Source organism: Ceratotherium simum, chromosome 13 (assembly GCF_057802395.1).
Source record: "Ceratotherium simum simum isolate JZ-2026a chromosome 13, ASM5780239v1, whole genome shotgun sequence".
Lineage (NCBI taxonomy): Eukaryota > Metazoa > Chordata > Mammalia > Perissodactyla > Rhinocerotidae > Ceratotherium > Ceratotherium simum.
The window spans coordinates 23,769,011-23,790,364 of NC_141912.1; the positions used below are offsets into that span (position 1 = coordinate 23,769,011).

The 21,354-nt window shown below is 41.3% G+C and overlaps 1 protein-coding gene across 4 annotated transcripts in view; it reads left to right on the forward strand.

The window, feature by feature from the left end:
* The window catches only part of CARMIL1 (capping protein regulator and myosin 1 linker 1), a 326,380-nt gene that overhangs the window by 295,057 nt on the left and 9,969 nt on the right, over positions 1–21,354 (forward strand). For all 4 annotated transcript variants that reach the window (XM_087438110.1, XM_014788706.2, XM_004432061.3 and 1 more), the window contains 5 exons: positions 6,268–6,380; positions 12,009–12,438; positions 16,350–16,431; positions 17,591–17,803; positions 20,751–20,891. In XM_087438110.1, the coding sequence (XP_087294236.1) occupies positions 6,268–6,380; positions 12,009–12,438; positions 16,350–16,431; positions 17,591–17,803; positions 20,751–20,891 (979 nt within the window). The remainder of the gene's footprint in view (positions 1–6,267; positions 6,381–12,008; positions 12,439–16,349; positions 16,432–17,590; positions 17,804–20,750; positions 20,892–21,354) is intronic.

The following is a 21,354-nucleotide window of genomic DNA, read 5'->3' on the forward strand; positions in this document are numbered from 1 at the left end:
TTCAAAGGTACCAGAATGTGTCAGCATGAAAGGGTACAACAAACAGATGAGGGGGGAAACATAGAGGGAGAATAATATGTTAAGTCCCTGATATTTCGGAGTTGATTTCTTGCTCATGTCATAGTCCAGTGTGGGTGCATCTGGTCAGGGGACCCCATTCAGGGACCCGGGTGCTGTCATCTGTGGCTCTACCGCCTCTCTGGTCCTTGGAGTCCTATCCGTTCAGCTGGAGGATGACATCAAGCACTGAGCTTCACACCCAGGAGGAGGTTTGATGGGCCAGGTCTGAAAGTGACGAACTTCACCTTCATCCGAATACTATTAGCTGGACTCCGCCCAGTGGCCACCTCACTGCAAGCAAGCCTGAGAAACACTTTCTAACCATGGCACCTACCCGACAGGGAGGGAGGAGTGCTGACTTGGGCCTCATACCCATCCACGGCCAGTTAGCCGTTGCTTCTTCCCCTTCACCTGTCATAGCCGTAGGTGAAAAGCACTCCCCAAAGCAAAAACCACTGAAAAACCTGCATAGAAGCATGAGAAGAATACTGGACTGGGATTCAGGAAACTTGTCAGTTTCTAGTCCTGACTCTGCCACTACTAGACTCATCTCCCACTGGAAGGAATTTTAAAGACTATGTGTTCATTATTCAAGGAAATATGAAACCCAGGGCAAGTAAGTGATTTGCCTGTTATCATCCTCTGAATGATTATAATATACCACAATGGTTTCCCTTTGCAGGACAGTCAGTGTTAATCAGTTTACCATATATTTTTGGCATGGCCCTGCACTACTTGGCCCATTGATGAAAGAAACCAACTCTAATTAAAATGAACGAAATCCTGGGTAATCAGTGTTTTCCTACATGCTTTGATTTACAATATTGCAAGTCTAGAAGGGATTTTGATGTCATCTTGTCCAATCCCTTATCAAGTGCTTAAAAATCCTCCACAGCTATCACTTGGTCATTTGGCCAGTATATTGACCTCTTTCTCTTAAGCAGCCGTTTTCTGAAAGCTTAGTTATTAGCAAATTATTTTTTATGTGTTGCTAAAATATGTCTTTAGTTATTAGCAAATTATTTTTTATGTGTTGCTAAAATATGTCTTTAGTTATTAGCAAATTATTTTTTATGTGTTGCTAAAATATGTCTTCATAATTTTAACTTAGACATCTTGTTCTCTCTGTCTGAAGTGGCATGTTATTTAAGTCTCTTCTACTTAGCAAACTTACAAATATACGTGGGTCATTATTAGGTCTTTCCTTCTCCAATCTAATTTCTCAGCTCTTTTGATGTTTATCATATGATACTGTCTGGAAGCCATTTACAATTCTTTGTTGCTCTCTTCTGAATAAATTGCAGTGTGGCGCCCAAAACAAAATAGAGTACTTTAGTAGGATCTGGCCATATCATCTCTCTTCTTCTAAATTGTATACTTCTATTTATTCAACCACAGATTTTATTCACTTTTTAATGGCTGGTGACTGGTCTTACTCTCAGGCAAAGCCTATAATCTTCTGTATGTATAAGCATATTTCAGACAGAGGAAGAGGGTGTACGTGTGTCAGGAAATCTGAAGTTACCCAGAAGTCCTAGTATACTTATAGTTACATCTCACTGGCCAGAAATGAACCATATTTCCAGCCCCAGATGCAACAGCATCTGGGATGATAAGGGTTTCATTTGGTCACATTGATATTCCAAATAAGTCAGGGTTTTGTTACTGAGTAAAGAGAGAATAGACACTGGGTAGACATGTAGCAGTTTCTGCTGTTACCTATTTAGTTGAGAAAGTTTCCTTCCTAGTTTGCTAATTTTTTTTTCAATGAATGGTAGTTTAATTTGATTGTTTTTTGTTTTCAGTATTTGTGGAAATTAATTATTTTTCTCTTTTAATTTACTATTGTGGTGAATCACATTAACAGATTTTTCTCATATTATACCATTCTTTTTTTTTTTTTTTTGGTGAGGAAGATTGGCCCTGATCTAACATCTGTTGCCAGTTTTCCTCCATTTTTTGTATGTGGGATGCTGCTACAGCATGGCTTGATCAGTGATATGTAGGTCTGCTCCCGGGATCCACACTGACGAGCCCCAGGCTGCTGAAGCGGAGCACGTGAACTTAACCACTATGCCACTGGGCCGCCCAGAGTTATACCATTCTTGATCAGGATATTGTTGCTTTGTTTTAGTATACTGCTAGGCTTTATTAGAATTTTTCATCTGTGTACATAAATGAAAGAGATTTATAATTTTTCTTTCTTTTTCTTGTCTAGACCATCCGTCTAGTATGGGTTTCAGAATTCTACTATCTTCATAAAATTAGTTGGGAAGCTCTCTCTTTTCCTGTTTTCTGGAATAGTTTGCATATAATACAGATTTTCTGTTCCCAGGGAGCAGTCTGGGCCTGAAGCTTTGTCTGCTTGCTGTGTGCGTGTGATGCTTATATATTGATTTCTTTACAAGGGGTTTGATTTCTTTTGTTATAGACCTGTTCAGATCATCTAATTCTTCTTGAGACCATTTTGGTAATTTATATTTTTCTAGGATATTGTCCACTTAGTTTAATTGTTCATTTAGTTGTTTATAGAATTCTCCTAAGAGTTTTTAATCTCTTCATCAATAGCTATATCTCATTTTTTCATTTCTAATATATTTTAATGCCTCTCTCTTAATTTTGTAAGGTTGTCTCTTATTAGTCTTTTTCAAAGAATCAGCTTTTAGTTTTATTAGTTCTCTCAAGTTTATTAATTTTTGTCTTTTTATTATATTTCCTTCATTGTGCTTCCTTTGGGTTTCTTATTTCCTGACTTGATTGCTTAGCTCTCAACTTTTCCATGTGTCTTACTGTCTAATGTATGCATATAAGATTCCATGGTTATTCAACTCACTAATTAGCACTCTTTGGGTATATTTGTTCAGAGTTACTAACGTACCTAATTGTCCTTACTTCCTGCCCATCTCTCTCCATCCGGCCCATGGAGACATTATGAGAGATTTGGCAGCTGCCTTGTCAAAGCCCAGGCGCAGCACCTACCCTGTTTCCTTGGTGCATTCATCTTAATAATCCCAGCAGACGGAAAATGGCGGGTGGTCTGAATTGTCTTTAGTTCTCATAGTCACCGGCTTATCTTGTAAGCATTCACAAATTATCCTTTTAGGATTTACTTATACAGCAGAGGTGGAAAATCTACCTTCTTTATTTCTCAAATATCAACAACAGCAATTCCCGATTTTATTTGCAAAATTCTTTCTCCGAGTGCAAATGCAGTGGGTTCCAACCAGCTCAGGGCTGAGGTTTCCGCCCCCACCCCCCTCAATAGCTACGTTACCCTTTTTAGTCTGAAATTTATTCTCCTTGACAGAAAAGACCAAAGTCAAACAGGATTTTGAGAACTTCTGATGTCTAGATGTCCTTTCCTTTCCTTTCGCTAGAAATTGAGCTAAAACAGCATGTATGTTTGGCCTTGAACTGTTTTGACAAACTACACATCATTTCAATCTTCGGTTTTTCTGCTGCTCTTCTCACAGGCTGCTGACCCCTCCTTCTTCCCCTTTTAACAGACGCGTTTTAAAGCACGTCTCATTGAAGATCCCCCAGTGACACTGGACTTCTCTGAACCTCTCTACTCTCAGTCTCTTTATCTGTAAAATGGCAGGGTGGGACTGCGGGATCTATAAGGTCCCTTCCAGCCCTAAAAACTGGCCTGTCCTGCAGAAAAAAGACTGCTTTGTTAAGCCCTGTGTGCCTCCATCTCTGAAACCCATTGATGTTCTTCTCATCCCCAGAGAGCCTTTTGTGCTAGCTGTGAATTCTGTTTCAACGGAGGAAAAAAGAAAAGGGCTGAGAGGAAAAATTATACTAGTAAAACTTATTTTTTTTTTTCTCAAAATGGAAAGGGAATTTGAGAGGAAGCCTCTGAGGGGAAGTGTGGGTGCACTGGAAGGAAGCCTCATGTGAGAGCCATGTGTCCTGGGGTCACATCCTTCTCGTCTGTCAGTCAGGTAGCCTGTGTGGGCACCCCTCACCCTCTGAGCCACTGTTTGATCTGTGACTAACCACAAACTAGGATAAAACTATCTTTCCTTTTCAGTTCAAAGGGTAGAGATGTGCAAAACCCACATAAACTACTACTAGCACTGTATAAACTTAGGGAGCTCTTATTGCTATGGAGATTCCCTTCCCCATTCTTTTACAAAAGGAAAAATGATAATATAGGCAAGTTCTGTGCTACTTTATCTTTTGTCATCAAAATGAAAGTTTTTCAGTGAGCTGCTTTCTCTCAACTGGATTGTAGAACTTTGCTGACTCTGCTTGATTGCAATATAGAGGAAAGCCTTGCTCCAATATAAAGCACCATTCAGATGAGAGGTATAATTGTTTTTATTATTCACATTTCACGGGGTTCTTTGTCTATTATCTGTTATCTGCTCACTTTTCAGCATTTCACAAATGTGAACTCAAACATACAGTTCATTTTCATAATGGAGGTTTCCCAATCAATGAAGTGGGTGATTGTTTAAAGCAAACGATTGGTCTTTTCTTTAAACAATGCGTGTGCAGACAGGAGCCAAGTTCCCCCAGAGGCAACTTGAGACTTGTAAGTCAAGGTTACAGAAAGTAAATTTCCCACCACGCTATGGCAAGATATCAGACCAGATATCCCAACCACGTGAGAATTTGTCCTTGTGCCCAACAGAATGGGCCAGATGCATGTTCTTTTCCAGTGGCCCACAACATATCTGTGAGAAATATTAATTTGATACACCATTGCAGGCACAAATCAAGCATGTTACTAGGCTCACTGTGAGTTGTCTATTCAAAGAGAAATGCTAACTTGGTGAATAATTTCCTTATAGCTTCTCACCAGCTTCTCTCCTGAGACCCAAGCTTTCGACTCCTTGCTGGACACCTGCCCCTGAATTTCCCACAGCACCTCAAACACTTGTCTGAAATTGGACTCACCATCATCTTCCCCAAATCTGGTCTTTGAACTGTGCTCCCTAGAGCCATGCTCCCATTCACCCAGCCTAGAAACTTCGACCTCCTTTGGGGCAATTCCTTTCTTTCTATTCTCATTTCTCCAGTTCTTTATTAGTCCCTCATCACCTCCAGATTAGACTAGACAGACGACTGCAAGAGTCTTTCATTTGTGTTCCTGAAGAGATTTCCCTACTTAACCATCTCTGGCTTCTCCAATATATCCTTCATGCTACCTCAGAATTTTGTGCCCAAAATACAGGTTGGCACGTGCCATTTCTTTGTGGGCTCCTATCACCTGCAAAGTAAATTCCATACTCCTTAGCATAGGATTCAAGGCTGTTCACCACTGGTACTTGTTTTATTAGTTGGGAAGTATTCGTTCAACCAAAGGTAACAGGACACTCAACTAAAAGTAACTTAAATAATGAGAAATATTTATTTTCTCACCTAACAAGAAGGCTGGAAATCTCAGGATCCAGATCTGGTTCATTCAGCAGCATAGCACAAGCCGCAGGTGTTTTCCACCATTCTGCTCCATCATCCTCAGTGTGTTGGCTTTTGTCCTCAAGCTTGCCCCTCATGAGCTCCGGATGGCTGCCACAGCTCAGACATCATATCCTCCCTCACATAACCATGCAGAAAAAGTACATTTCCTCCTCTGCAGGAAAACCTGCTCCTGAGTCCCCTAGCAGATTTCCCCTTATACATCAGTGACCAGAATTGTATCACATGCCCATGCCTACCGATCACAGGCAAGGAGATAGAATTATGATGTTTGGATTATACAAATAAGTATTCACGTCTTGAAATCAGGGTTCTTCCAGCAAGAAAGAAAGGAAACAGAGGAGGGGGTTTGGAGTGGCCACTTGGAGATGGCCACTTGAGCATTAACCCCATCCACACACCTTAGGCCCCCGGTCACTGGAATTATCACCATTCTCAGAACTCAGCATGTGTTTCATTTCTCCATGCATTCTCTCTTTCCTTACCATATGCCTGCAATGCCTTTCTCTTCACAGCCTGTTAGGTCCCAGCTGCTTCTGATACACACAGCATTAATCCTCCACCAGGCTTTGTGTTTATAGTGCATTCCTCACTTTTGTTTCTTTCTGCCCTTCTTACAGTCGTACACATGACCTCTAGTCCAGTAGATTATAAGGGCCCTTATTTTAGTCAGTCTTGTCCTTCCCATGGCCCTTATCTCAGTGCTTTGAATCTAGCAGTAAAGACTACCTGAGTTAGTTTGAATGTAAATTAACATGACACCTGTTTGGTTTGCAGGTCTGTGCTGCCAGCATAGTCTCCCAAGATGGTGAACAGAACGGTCTTATGGGGAGAGTGGATGAAGGTGTAGATGAATTTTTCACCAAGAAAGTGACCAAAATGGATTCCAAGTGAGTTCAGAGTCATTTCACTAATAACACTATTTAAATCATATTTAAATTACCAACAATTATAGTTAAACTTAGTATACTAAGGCTCATTTATTATTTATATATAAATATAAATATATATATTTTTATAAAATGTTTTATTTTTAAATATATTTTTATTTATATATTATTTATATTTATATACATTCGAGATTTACTATTCTGATAGTTTGCAAAATGTGCTCTCCAGGCCAGCAACATCAGTATCAACTTGTCAGAAATGCAAATTCTCAAGTGTCTACTCCAAACCTATTTAATCAGAAACTCTGGAAGTGGGGCCCAGCAGTCTGTTTCAGTAAGCCTTCCAGGGTGTGCTGAGGCATGCTCTAGTTTGAGAACCATTGTACATTTCTAAACCAGACCACAAAACGCACCTCCCTTTGCTATTTTTTTTTAGAGTTTTATCACATTCCCTGGATGATTGTATTACAGGACAGTGAACTTTAACAGCTGAAATTACTTATTTTTAAATTTTCCTTGTTCGTAATTTGATATATGTGGGGGCCCTACATCGTTGCTAAATGACACAACCTCAACAGTGTCAAAATGACAACAGAGTTAGTGAAGAGGCTTCAGAGTTGGCCTCTACAAAGTTCTGTCTGCATTTTCTTATTACTAAGTGGAGTTTTCTTAAAGGACAATTCAGTGGTACTTTCATTAACAATTGTTTAACTTAAAACACTCCAGTCTTTAAGCATGATTTGTACCAAATTATTTAATCCCCAACTAAATGCAGATCCATCCCAAAATACACTCTTAACATGGATTTGTGTCTGTGAAGTATTCTTCATCTTGAATGTCAAATTCAGGAACGCATTTAAACCATACTGATAAGCCGAGGGTGGGCAGGCGGGGCACAGATAGGGAGGAAACTGGTTCATTCTATAGATTGATGTGCCTTATCTTGCCTCAGCAGGATGGCGAGGTGAAAGTCAGTTAAAGTTTTATATCCATAATAGTATAACTTACTGAATGTTATAAGCTTCAGGACCCAATTATTTGTCTTATTTGACACTGGCCTTGAAGCTTGGCATACTATACTTGGAAAAATTCTGTTCTATCCTTCAAGAACCAACCTAAATGTCATTTATTCTTTGAAGCTTTTCCGTGACCACCCCTCCCTGCCCCCAAATTAATTGCTCTCTCTCTACTGCTGACTCAACGCTTTTTTTCCCCATCCTCTGCATACATCTGTTAGAGCACACATATTCCTTCAAGAGTTTGTTTGGTTTTTAATTTTTTTACAGTGCAAGGAGTGGTTGAATATATTCTCAATGTAAAAGATTCAAGCAACACCACCATAAACAGAGCAAAATGGGCAAGTCCCTTGTAGTGATTTGCTTTCAAGTCTTTTTTCCCCAAAGAATGCTGTTCTTCAGAAGCAACACCTGGGTCTTATTTTTCATTGTAACTTCAGCGTCTGACACGGCCTGTGATTTATAGTCTGCCCTCGGTCACTACTGGTGGAATGAATCGAGACAGTCTTGGCCTGTATCCCTATAAACTACATCACTGTAGGCTCGCCCCTTCTGAAACTTTAGAAATTGATATTTAGGTAGTAGAGAGGTTTCTGCACATTTGATTGGGAGCACATGTGTTGTGACACCTGCTGCAGTGTCATTTCCTCTAGCCCTCATGCTGCCTTCTTCTTTAATAGGCTCTGAATGGAAGTTGGGCACATTTTATAAGGTGTAAAATCCACTTTCTACAAAGATACTGCTCTAGGAGGATTCTGTTCATGTCCCAATGCACAAATAGAACTAGATACGTCAATGTTCATCAAATAATGATGGAATCGGCTAGAAGTTGTGATTTTTTTTCATTTCATTTTGTTGTATAAAAAGAGATTATTGTCAGTTCGATCTGTAAAGGGCTAGACATAGCTAAAATCATCAAGTAGTATGAAGAAAGTTTGAAAATCAAAGTTATACGTGCTCATGGTTTAAAATGTCAGATGTTCTACAAGGCTTTTTTATGAAAAAAAAAAAAAAGGTGGGGGTGCTGTTTCTTTCTTTACCCCCTATTCCCCAGAGGCAATTAATTCATATTCCTTTAGCTGTTTATTTTTTATTTTGCTTCCATATTCCTTAATATTTTTTGGCTATTTCCTATTTTTCGGTTTTAGATAGTGACTATAACTGTTGACTTCTTAGTATAGAGGGTGTTCATTTAGTTCTTATACACTCTCACCCTGCTGCCCACCACACACACACACACACACACACACACACACTTTTCCTCTCCCCATCTTCTTATTTACTTCTATCATAATTGTTGGTTACATCAATATTTAATGTTTACTTCATTATAACCATGTAAACATTCACAGCTTCATTATAACCATGTAAACATTCACAGTATACTGTGATCACATTTCCTTCCCTGTACAACTTTGTATTTTCCCTGGAATTAATAATTGTCCCCTTTTACATTTGCTTGGTTTTCTGTATTCCTATCACTGACATATCCTCTAACTCTCCAGTAAAGGTATAAATCTCCTCGCAGTTTCTTCAAGTATTCTCAGTTTCGTCATCTTGGACACATCCTTCACTGCTGTCTGACCGACTCCAGTGTGACCTCTCGGCCGTTCCACTGCTGTCATCCTGGGATCTCCCTTCATCGTCTGCCGGGGCTTCCCTTCACCTCATTCCTGTGTCCTTTTCCTATCTCCTTTGGTCCGTGTCCTCCTCTTCCTTACTTTACTCCCTTGTTTTGGTGGAGTACCTCCTCAGGTTGCTTCCTGAGAAAGGAAGCATGGGAGGTGGATTTCTGAAACTCATTTTGTCTTTCATGTTGGTTAATAGTATGACTAGGTATAGAGGTCTAGACTGGAATCCTTTCGACCTTAGAATTTTGAAAACCTGGTCCCATTGTCTCCTAGCTTCTAGTGTTGCTATAAGAATCCAGTTTCACCTTGAATCCTGATCATTTGTTTGTGGCTTATTTTTGTTTTTTTTCTCTGGAAGCATTTGGGGTTTTCTCTCTGTTCCCAATATATTGAAATTTTATGACGATATGCTCTGGGTGGATTTTTTTGTTTTGTTTTAACTCATGTGCTAGGCATTAATGAGCCATTTTAATATGGCAATTCAGGTCCTTTGGTTCTGAAAAATTTTTTTAAATTATTTCTTTCATAATTTCTTCCCTTTCTTTTTCTCTGTATTCTTTTTCTTAAACTTCCATTATTCAAATTATGTGTTTCCCTCTGTTAATCCATTAGGTGCTTTTTTTTTTTTTTACTTTTCTCTCCTATTTTCTCATTCTTTTTATTACCCCTCCCACTGCGTGCCCCCCCCCAACACACACACACACACACTTTCTGGGAGATTTCCTCACTTGTGTCTTCCAACCTTGAGTTTTCCACTTCTGCTCCCACATTTTTCTGTTATTCTTGTTTCATGGATGTAACGTTTTTTTCTCTTTCATGTTGAAATGGAATGGGGCACTAATGAGTTTCTTGGAAGTTTGTGAATGGAGCTTGTCGACTGGTGGGCTTCAATGTAGGGTGACCTTCTTGGACCATTTTGTTGTGGAAGGGGGTCTCCCTGACTGGCTGAATCTTTAGTCTTTTCTCTTGAACTTATTGGACAGCTTGATCTCTTGCCTGGAGGGCATGAACCTGCCCTATTCTGGCATCCAGAATGAGGGAAAGGGGCTGGGAGGTATCACTGTTCAGTATGCAGGCTTCCTGTGTAGGAGGGGAAAAATAATTTTCTCTCTACCGTTCTAGGTTCTTGGCTAAGACACCCCTATAATAAAAAGACACATGAATAGGAGAAAAACAGAAGTTTAATAACATGTATACCTTCTGTATACATGGGAGAGACCCAGGAAAACTGAGTAACTCCTCAAACTGGCCCAAGCTACCATCTTAAATGTTTTTTTTTTTTTTTAAAGATTTTATTTATTTTTTTATTTTTCCCCCCAAAGCCCCAGTGGATAGTTGTGTGTCGTAGCTGCACATCCTTCTAGTTGCTGTATGTGGGACTCGGGCTCAGGATGAACGGAGAAGTGGTGCCTCGATGCGCACCCGGGATCCGAACCCGGGCCACCAGCATCGCAGCGCGCGCACTTAACCACCAAGCCACAGGGCCGGCCCAAGCTACCATCTTAAATACCATCTCCAGCTAAAGACAAAAGAAAGATGCTTGGGAGGGGGAGTCAGTTTGGGGAGATTATCAGGAAAAGGACAATAAAAAGGGTACTGTTGTTACAGAACTAAGTCCTTGCCTTCTCCACTGATAAGTTTCTAGAGTTTTAGGCATCTTCCTCTTCCTGGTACAGAGAGGGGGACACCCTTACAAATGGCGATTTCCCTTATAAATGTAAATGTCTCTTACAAAAGGGTAACTTCTACTCAGTTTTCAGAGCTTCTCCTATGTTTGCTCTTTCTTAAAAATGATCAGCCTAAAATAATCCTTATACCAAAGAGGTATATTTTGGGGTGGCAAATTCTCCCCTTCACCTGAGCCTCCCTGTTTTCGTGGTAGTACACTCACCTCAGCTGTGTCTGCTGTCCCTCAGCTCAGAGTTTCTTTGGCTCACTCTCCCCAGAGGATAAACTTGGTGTTGGATGGCACAGTCTTGGGCTCTGTGGTTTGGGGAGAGGATCTAATGGTTTGGTGAATGGGCTCTCAATCTCAACCTCTCTTCCTCTCTTAAGCCCTACCTTCACTTCTGTTTCCAGAGGTACTTGTAGCTCCTCGTTCTGGAGCCAGTGCAAATCCATTTGCTTTGGGTCTCCCCTGCTAACACTTTAGGGGTCAGCTTTCCCAGATCTACTAAATCAGTTTTCATTCATAACTATTTTGGCTTCCAAACTTTGTTGTTTTTGCCTTTTCTCCCCTCTGGGGCTTATGCCCTTTTTTTTTTTTTAAATCCCTTGCTGTGATTGTACTTGGGACTCGGGACCAAAGGGGTATTCACTCTGGCAGCTTTAAGTGAAAGGCAGTGATGGTCCCTCCCACTCAGCCCGTTTTATTTACACTTTCTCCCCATCCATTTCCCAAGTTTCTGAATGTTCTGTTTCTGATACCCTTCTACCAAAGCTCACTGTCTGTCTTTTCATTTTGTTGCTCTTTTCGTGGTATGACATTTAAGCAAGGATCCAGATCTTTGTTTGGGTTGAGCACTATGGGTGGGATTTCACGTGATGTCCAATGATTATGGAAGGATTTAGGGGGTTATGGGGAAATCCGGTCCTGTCCAGTGCCTGCCACATTAAACGAGGCAGTTGCCCACCTATGTCTTGAGTGGAACCAGCTTTGCTGGATGTTCTTATAAGTGGAGAGGCACTTGACTGGAACATTTAAATATAAAAAAAAACTCACCTCTGCTCCCAGTTCTACCACTGACACCTTCAGATTCTCATTCTCAATTTGTGTGTGCCTCTGTTTCCTCACCTGTGGGTATGATGATGATATTCCACAGTCATCTCTATTTCCTAAGTGCAATGACTGAAATCAACTTTTTAAAATACTTCAGAAGGGTTGCTGTATAAGCAGCAATCTCCATATTTATATTCTGACTAATTCTTACTCGAGCTGTAATCACAGTTAAACCAACAGGATTTGTTCCTTTGAATCCCAGGAGATCATCAGCAAAAGGCTCAGAGTCCCACGAGCTTGGTGAAGGAGGAGATGAAAAGAAAAAGCGAGATTCTCGGAAAAGTGGCTTTCTCAATTTAATCAAGTCCCGGTCCAAGTGTGAGCGGCCATCGACGGTCTTGATGACAGAAGAACCCTCCTCACCGAAAGGGACAGTCAGAAGCCCGGCCGTGGACACACCCAGGAAGGACACAAAGCCAGCCGAGCACAATGGCAATTCTGAACGGGTAGAGGAGATAAAAAGCCCCGACTCCCTGGAGGAGAGTCAAGGAGAAGACGTGGGGAAGGTGGAACGGAGTGACAGCAAGAGCAGTCCACAGGGTGGGCGAAGGTACGGGGTCCAGGTGATGGGCAGCGGTCTGCTGGCAGAGATGAAAGCCAAGCAGGAGAGGAGAGCTGCTTGTGTGCAGAAGGTAAGGGGGTTCCGCTTTGACTTGGTTGTCTTTGTGGTTTTGCCCCCACTTGGTTTTTATGGGTGAGAGAGGTACAGAAAAGTAGCCTATTGGTTAAATAAAATTCCAAAACAAAAGACTTCTTCCTAAGGAACCTAGAGCACAGATGATGAAGGCAGGGCCATGTTTGCCCTTTGGCATCAGGGCCACGCTCTTCTGGAGAGCCACGGTGCTCAAAGGTAGGTCATGGGCTGAGAGTACGCAGACCTTTTCCACCTGACCAGGCGCTTCCTGTCTGTGTCATAGAAGCATGTGACAGCTGTTCCAGGGACATGCTCACATCTGGGGAAAAGACTGAGTCTGGTGAATCCAAACAGAGACCTGACAGAGGCAGATAAAAATACTGAAAGTAGATTATAATTATATAAAGGTAGAATCTATTTTTCAATTATTTCATAATTGATTCCCTTTCCAAAACTTAAAAATTCCTTGCTATATTCCAGATTTAAAAGACAAAAGAAGAGAAAGTCAAGGTATTCTGTTAGAACTAATTGAACACTTGACCATAGAGATATGATGTCTATTATTATGAAGAAAACCTTCATAGTTTAAAATTTGCTGGGTGCCCCAAAATCTGACTTAATACATTGTTTATTCTTTGAACCTTTTCTTAAAAATATAGGTTGTGTTTTTTCCTTCCCTTTCTACCTCCATTTTCTCTTGCAGCTGCTTGAAGGCTTGTATCCTTATTGTGATTACTAAGATTAATATACCCAGGTTGAACCCAGGTTTTGGTTTCTGTGCATTATCCTGAGCTCTTTTATGTGTGTGACAGTGCATCCTCCAAAGAAAGGAAGATTGCACATCTATTTTATTTGAAATATCAGAATAAAACAGTGGACCCTTGATTTTCAGAAAGTAAATGGTAAACCGTATACCAGGATGTGGAGGGCTGTTTTGTATTACTTCTAAATAACTGATTATTTTTTCATTAAATCCTGCATCCCACATGATTTTACAACTGTTCGCCATAGTTCTTCTACTAGCACCATTGTTATCTAGCAATTTCCTAGTTACAAATCCCTCCTAACTCACTCAACCCCTAGAGAAGAGTTGAAGGGAGGGGACCATATAACTATATTCTGCTAATTCAACAAGGGAGGCATGATGTGGCCTTCCCTGGTGAGAATTCTGAATAAATACCGTGACCACATCATTGGTGAATCAGACACCCAAGGAAACGTTTACATTTTAATCCATTTTAAAGAATTTCTTTACAATAATGCATACTGTTTTCACTAATGAGCTGTTTATTTTATCACCGTTTCCATTTATGAACAGCTGCCTTTTGGTAGAAAGATGAAAAGTGCTAGAGGGTTTTTTCCATGTGCTTTGGATTTGATGTATAAATTGGCTCAAAGTGACAAAATTCTTATGCTTTAGTATTTTTAGTTGTTCAAGGCTTATGCTAATGATCTCTTAGCACCATCTAGTGTCTATGTAAAAAACAACAGAAATAAAAACTTAGTATTTAAAAATCAAACCAGTCAGGCGTATTCTAGCAGAACTGTAAAATAATAAGAGCAACTTTTTCAAAAACTAGTTTTAGAGTATTTTCCCCTAAAATTCCTTTATAAAGGAATTCTTTATAAAGTTAGCAACATAAACATCAGTGGTCCATATACTATTAAAAAATATGTTGTCTTCACTCTCCTCTTGAGTAATTCTCTTTACACTATTCACATTTAATACATGTATTTAAGGAAAAAGAACTGTGAAAATGAAGATATGGCATTTATCATTTATTAACAAATGAGAGTAACAGGTGTTGAATGCTTAGAGGCCACATCTCGTCTGGGGCCACCTAGTCAGCTGCCTACACTCAAAGACAGGTGGCATTGGGCTGGCCCCGTGGCTTAGCGGTTAAGTGCGTACGCTCTGCTACTGGCGGCCTGGGTTCGGATCCCGGGCGTGCACCGACGCACCGCTTCTCCGGCCATCCTGAGGCCGCGTCCCACATACAGCAACTAGAAGGATGTGCCACTATGACATACAACTATCTACTGGGGCTTTGGGGGAAAAAAAAAAGGAGGAGGATTGGCAATAGATGTTAGCTCAGAGCCGGTCTTCCTCAGCAAAAAGAGGAGGATTAGCATGGATGTTAGCTCAGGGCTGATCTTCCTCAAAAAAAAAAAAAAGGTGACATTACATTATTTCATCCTTATTCCGCACAGTCACTTTTGTTGTTTATAACTACCTCAGAAAGCCTGGCAGGAAAAAGTAAAAATGACTCCTAGGGTTATATTTAAATGCAGGCAAGTGAGGCACCCAGGGTGCAAAATTTAAGGAAGCACTCACTCTCATGAGCCCTGTACTTGCATGAGCCAGAAAGGGAGTGTCTCCTTAAATTTGTGCCCTGGCACCTTGCTGGACTCACCCTCATCCTGGCCCTGTTTAAATATTCCACGTTATCATTTTTGTCAGAGCACAGATACATGCACTCCTGCCTTCTAAGAGGCTAGAAAACGCTAGGACGGGCATTTGAGGACAGGTTAGGCCCAGCCACTGGACAGCTCAGGCTCAAGGGCTAAAGCGCCCCCTGCTGGGACTTCATGGCTCATCCCTGGCCCTGCGGACCCTTGTCTTCAGCTCAGAGGGCTCTACATGCAGTCCTTGGCATGCGCTTCCTTTCCTTGGGATCGCTTTTCCATGATGATGTCAAATAATGTGCCTGTTGTCGCTGCCAGCCTTATGTACACATTTCTCGTCAGAGACCCGCTCTCGTGCACTACCCTCCAGTAGTGCAGGTGGAACTTTTGTGCTCTAGCTGAGAAATTCCTCAGCAACCCTGCCATGTTCACCACTCCCTTCTGATAAGGCCGGCTCTCCTGGCGAGTGTGTGGCTGTGGCAGATTGGTCATTGGGTCAGATCTCAACTGTGTTTCAAATAACCCCTCCTATATCATCAAAACCAATTTAAAGCTAGGAATTGGCAGCAGATATTTGCTTTTGGGTTTCTCAGAAGCAGGAGTTAAGCAGGAATGGATAGGCTGAAGGTCAGGCCATCTTAGGAATCGGCATGCCTCCTGCTCTTCCTGCCCACCTCATTTTTGGTTTTAGACAGGAGGTAGATGTGGATCATCTTTGTGAACAGGATTCTTAGATATTGTTAAGCCAACACGAGACTTCTCTTTGCATATCTTTTTTGTATGTAAATGCCTCATCTGTTGTGGCCTTCCTGCACCATAAGGTAGGGGCTGATTTCTCACTTTATCAGTGATAGCATCTACTCTAAGACAGTGGCATTTAACCTTCCTTGTCTTTGCCATCAAAAACCTCCCACCGCAGATTTTTAAAAAATTAATTCAGACCTGTTTGTTTGTATTTGCCTCCTAAACAGCAGATCTGTATTTTTTGATTCTGGCAAGGAAGAGCCTGTCCATTTCAGGCCCCCTTCCACCTATTTTGTACATTGAGGTCAGGAAGGTTTCGACTCCTTTTAAAACTGGATCATTGGAACCCAACCTGGAGAGGGTCTTGTAGACTTACGGAGTATGAGTGCCCTCAATGCATGGAGCATCAGGGGCTGCAGAGGCCGCATTTAACAAGGTATTTAACAAGAAAAACAGGAAATGTCACCAAGCTCACTGGCTTCCCCTGATGCCTGGCCCCTCTCGTCTGTGGGGAGCACTCTGAGGAACTGGTCACACTTTGGACCTCAGAGCCCTGACTGTAAACACAGAAGAGAACAGGTTTCTCATAGTTTTGTCCCAGCAGCAGAGCTTCAGACAGACAGAGAGGTCAGATGCAGTCATTGTAATAGCAGTAGAGTTAGGGAGCCATTATTTGTTGTCATTAATTATCTGCTTTGTCTTCTTATACTTTATAAATAAATATGCACTTTTTCTGTGGGGGATACTTGAATTTTTCAGAAGCTTGGGAATGATGCTGTCTTGCAAGATTCCTCCAGCCTGGCCTTGAGCAGCACAGAACGGCTGGATGGAGGTGGGGCAGGTAAGTCAAGCCATTGCCATCGCCCTCTTAGGAAAAATACTTACCTTCTGGTTCCAGGAGTCACACGTGACTAACAGTAGAAAAATAAAGATGGGGAGGCAAGAATGGGCCTCCGCGTTACGTGTTCTCAGCTTTCAGCTAAAAGACCACATCCCTTCACCTACACCAGTTCCATTTGGGAGCGTGTCTCTATAGCCTTGTGCCTGGACAGGGCACCTTTTCTGATTTCCCCAAAGGAAGAAACTTCATGGAGAACTCCCAAACTGTGGGCATTTGGGGAAAGGTGGGGGGACATTTTGAGGATGTGGCTGATGTTTTTAAAAATAAGCCAGATAAGGTATGTGGAAGGTGGCTCTTTGATATGAGGGAATGTTTTTCCCTCTCAGCTTGAATATCCATAAATGTCCAGTATCCTTTGTCCCTCTGACTTTTCAGGTGTCGTAAAAGAATCAAATACCTTAGATGGAAACTGGAGAGTAATTTGAAAATTGCATGTTAGATACCCTGTTTTGCTGTTTGAAGTTCTTAACGCTTAGCTTTAATATCTTCATGCAGTAAGAGTTGGAATATAAATCGTATTTAACGGGCTTATTTTTGCCAGTTGTCTGGTTAAATTAAGGCAGCAAAAGGGATGGAGATGGGACATGAGATGACATTCCTGGAGCCATCTCACTAAACATGAGGTTATGGCCATCAGCATAGCCCTCCTCACTGAGGATTTGCAGCCAGATCCCTACCTGATTGTGGTCTAGAACCATCTAGAACCGAGGGGCGTACAGTTGGTTATACCTGTACCTTGTGCCAGAGCCAAGAAACATCTGACTGCTTCAAAGGCGTGAAGAACTACTGTTCTCTCTGTACATTAGTATGGACCTGTACCCTATTAATTGTAAGGCTTGTTGTCTGTAGAATAGTCAGGGGTAATCAAAAGAGCACCATCAAGTCTACTGCTTTTCTAGAAAGAATTTTAGCTTTCTGCCAGTATGATTTGATTCTGAAAACATGCTAGAACAGCATGTTTCTGTTCTTAAGTCTCTATGATGAGGAATGACAATCAGTGATTATAGCACTTTGTACTAGACTTCTCCTAGCTTCAAATTATTGGTTTCTTTCACTTTTGATTTTTAAAGTGTGCTTTTTGTACCCATTTTCCTTTTAGTACCTAAACTGCACCCAGGTCTTCCAGAGAACCGCTTCGGTTTGGGAACACCAGAAAAGAATGCCAAAGCAGAACCGAAAGTGGAGGGGGGCTCCAGGTCCCGGAGCTCTTCCAGCACACCCACTAGCCCGAAGCCCCTCCTGCAGTCCCCCAAACCCAGCCTGGCAGCACGGCCCACCATCCCGCAGAAGCCAAGAACCGCCTCGCGGCCTGGTAAGGGTTTTGCTGGTCAGGCAGCCACCTGCCGGCTTCCCAGGGCAGCTGGATCGGACTCCACACGCGGTTTCCAGGGCTGCCTGTGAACGTGGGCACAGGGGTCTGCTGGATGGGAGTCAGGAGAAACCTGCCAGAGGCTGTGAAAGTGACAAAGGCTAAGAATTTGTTTATTGAACACCAAGGCCCACTGACTCAGAGACTATCCTTGAATTCAGGGCTGCAGATCAGAGGGCGAAACCAGAAAAGCAATCTTGTCTTGACTCATTTGTGGCGCCTGATTTTAGCTTTCTGAAATCTGTCTCCAGCGGGTACAGACCCTTAGAAGGCTCTAGTTAAAGGATGAGGACCACAAAGAGGGAAAGCATAAGTTCCTTTGTTTTTATCCTATATTCTGTGAAATGTTTAGGGTTTAGAACAGGGCTTAGCAAACCGTGGGCCTGTTGTTGTAAATAAAGTGATGCTGGCACACAACCACACCCTTTGTGTACATATTGCCTCTGGCTGCTTTTGCACTAAAATGGCAGAATTGAGTAGTTGTGACAGAGGCCATGTGGCCTGCAAAGCCTAAAATATTTACTACTTGGCCCTTTACAGAAAAAGTTTGCTCACTCTAGGTTTAGAAAATCTAATGATAGAAGAAATTTAAAAATACTGGAAATGGATTAGGCTCTGCTGTATTCTCTCCTGTAACTGCCTCTTTTCCTACCAGTTTTTTTTTTTTTTCCAACTTTCTGTTATAAGAATTTTCAAACGTATACAAAAGTATAAAAGTAGAATGGATAATACAGTGAACCCATATCAGCTCTTCACTTTATTCCCCCGCAAAAATTAGGCAAATAAGGATAGAGATATATGGTCAGATTACGCTCACCATCATCATGGCCGCTAATCGTAATTGAACACTTACGTCTGTGCCAGGCCGTGTTCTAAGTGCTTTGTGTGGATAAACTGCTGCTATCCTCACCACAGCTCCATTTTACAGATGCGGAATGTAAGGCACAGAGATACCAGGTTTGCTAAGTCACACAGCTAGTGAGTAGCAACCAGATACCAGGACTTTCCCAGCTGTGGTGGTGACCACTCTTCTAGTGGGCCTCTTCCCCCATGGACATGCATATTAGAAAGTAAGATACACAGCTCACATGGTCATTCATCAATATGCAGAAGATTTGGGTACGGTGAGAAGAAAGGCAGCGTCCCATGTGCCCAAACTCATTCCACTTGTGGATCTTTCCCATTTTCTCTCAAACATTTCTTTCGCTCACCAAGGGTCCGGCCTGGTTAATACTCTCTGGTCTTCACAGTGCATTGATCCCTCAAGAAAAGTAGCGTGCAGTCTCCAAAGAGAAGCCACAATAACGGTATACTGAGGTCACCTCAAGCAACTCACTCTTGAAGCAAATCACTTAGGACTTCCTAATTCTACTCAAACCTTTTTACACACCAAAGTTCGTTATGATGGAGAACACAAAAAATTTCCTGGTGCACACAAAATAGCTTCACAATGGAAAGAGAGGGGAGAATCGAGGCCAAAGAAATAGTTTTAAAAATTAAAAAAAAAAAATGCTCAAAAGCAGGTTGGCATTTTGTCAGCTAGGTGTGTTTATAATCTGAAGGAAGGAAACAGCTCTTATAAAATGAATCCTATCTAGTTTGTAGAGTATTTTGGCTCCCCAGTTGCTAATGCTGAATATAAAACTAACTGGATTCCCAATATTCTGTTGCAAGAAGCTTTTATTTTAGTTTATTTGCTAAATGTGTTCATTTATTTGTTAGTGCAATTATGTGCCACATAACGACATTTCAGTCAACGACAGACCGCATATACAATGTTGGTCCCATAAGATGAGTACCACAGTAGCCTAGGGTGTAGTAGGCTATACCATCTAGGTGTGTGTAAGTACACGCTATGATGTTCGCACAATGACGAAATTGCTTAACGACACATTTCTCAGAACGTATTCCTGTCATTAAATGACGTGTGACTATACTTAGTATATTAAGAATTATGTCAACAAATTAATGTTTTTGTAGAGCTTGAGAATTCAGCAGGCATTTTCAAATACACGATCTCATTTCCTCTCCACGGTTCTGAGAGATTGTCAAAGAAGAGAGTGCTATTTTCACACTGTCTTGTCACATTCCTGCTTAGCTAGTGAAGCATGTAGGAGACTTGGATTGGAAGCATAGGCTGAAGAAAACCTGGATGAAGGTTGTCTTCTACGTGTGGACACACACGCATGCATGTGCCAAGTTGAGAATCACCTTGCTGGTAATAGAGCAGAGAAAGGAGCACAATTCAGTTAACCCTTCCAATTAGAGTGAAACAACACAGCCTTTAGAATTAAGAGACTAGAGTTCTAGTCCTATCTATTTTGCCATCTTTTTAGTTTAGCAGATCATTTAATCTCTTCATGTGGACAGGGATCGACAAAGTCCTTTTAGGTTCTGAAAGTCAATGATCCTAAGTTATCCTTACTGATCTCACTATGTGTATATTGGTACACGCATCCACATTCCTCCTGCACATTATATGTATGTATACATATAGTGACCACTTTACTAGATTTGACAAAAGGTAAAGGCAGTGGATTATAAATATTACATATTTTAAGAAAATCAAATAGCCTTTTTGTTTGAGGCAGAAGGAACATTTAGTTCACTTACAGTCTAATTTTCAAATATCAGCTCATTTAAATTCTCTGTCTCCAAGATAGATTCACATGTGCAGATTTTTAACCTTTTGTAAGTTTTCATTATTTTTCTCTATATTGTTTGTGGATGTTACTCCACTGAGCAGAAACATGAAACTAGTTTTTGGCCAGAAAAATTCTGTGATGCTTTTTAAAAATTTTTAGTCATTTGTATTTTAAGATTAACCCGGCTTATGTTTTAGGAATCCAGTTTGTGGAACAGTTTGATTCATGTGTTTGTGTCTCCGTAGAGGACATCCCAGACTCTCCATCTGGCCCTACGTCCCCTAAAGTTGCTCTTCTTCCCCCTGTCCTGAAAAAAGTTCCTTCAGACAAGGAGAGAGATGGCCAGAGTAGCCCCCAGCACAGTCCCAGGACATTTTCCCAGGAAGGTAAGAAGTTTTTTCTCTGGGTTAGCTCTCCCCAAGGAGAGTCATTTCAAGAGAAAGGAATTAATCTTGGACTTAACTAATATGTCAGAGTTTGTTTAAGTCAGCATCCCTTGGGTTAAATTTCGGAACCAGAGCAGTTTCTTAGTTCAGAAATTGGACTCAACTTTATCGATGACATTGGATCTTAATGAAGGACCATATATAAAGAATGAAAAGCATAACTGAGACACTAGCCCAGAGGGCTAACTTCTTTGTAATAATAATCACTAGATGTTCCTGAACTGGCTCCCAGCATCTTAGTGCCTTAAATATTACTTTGTGACTCATTTGGTGCTCCCTGTAGGTTTCTAGCTTCCATTATTTCGGAGAATATTTTCCCCTGTTTGTAAATTACCGTTGCTATGGTTCAGGCCTGAGGGACCTTGCGGCTCATTGTGCTTGCTCAGTCACGAGGTCAGACGTT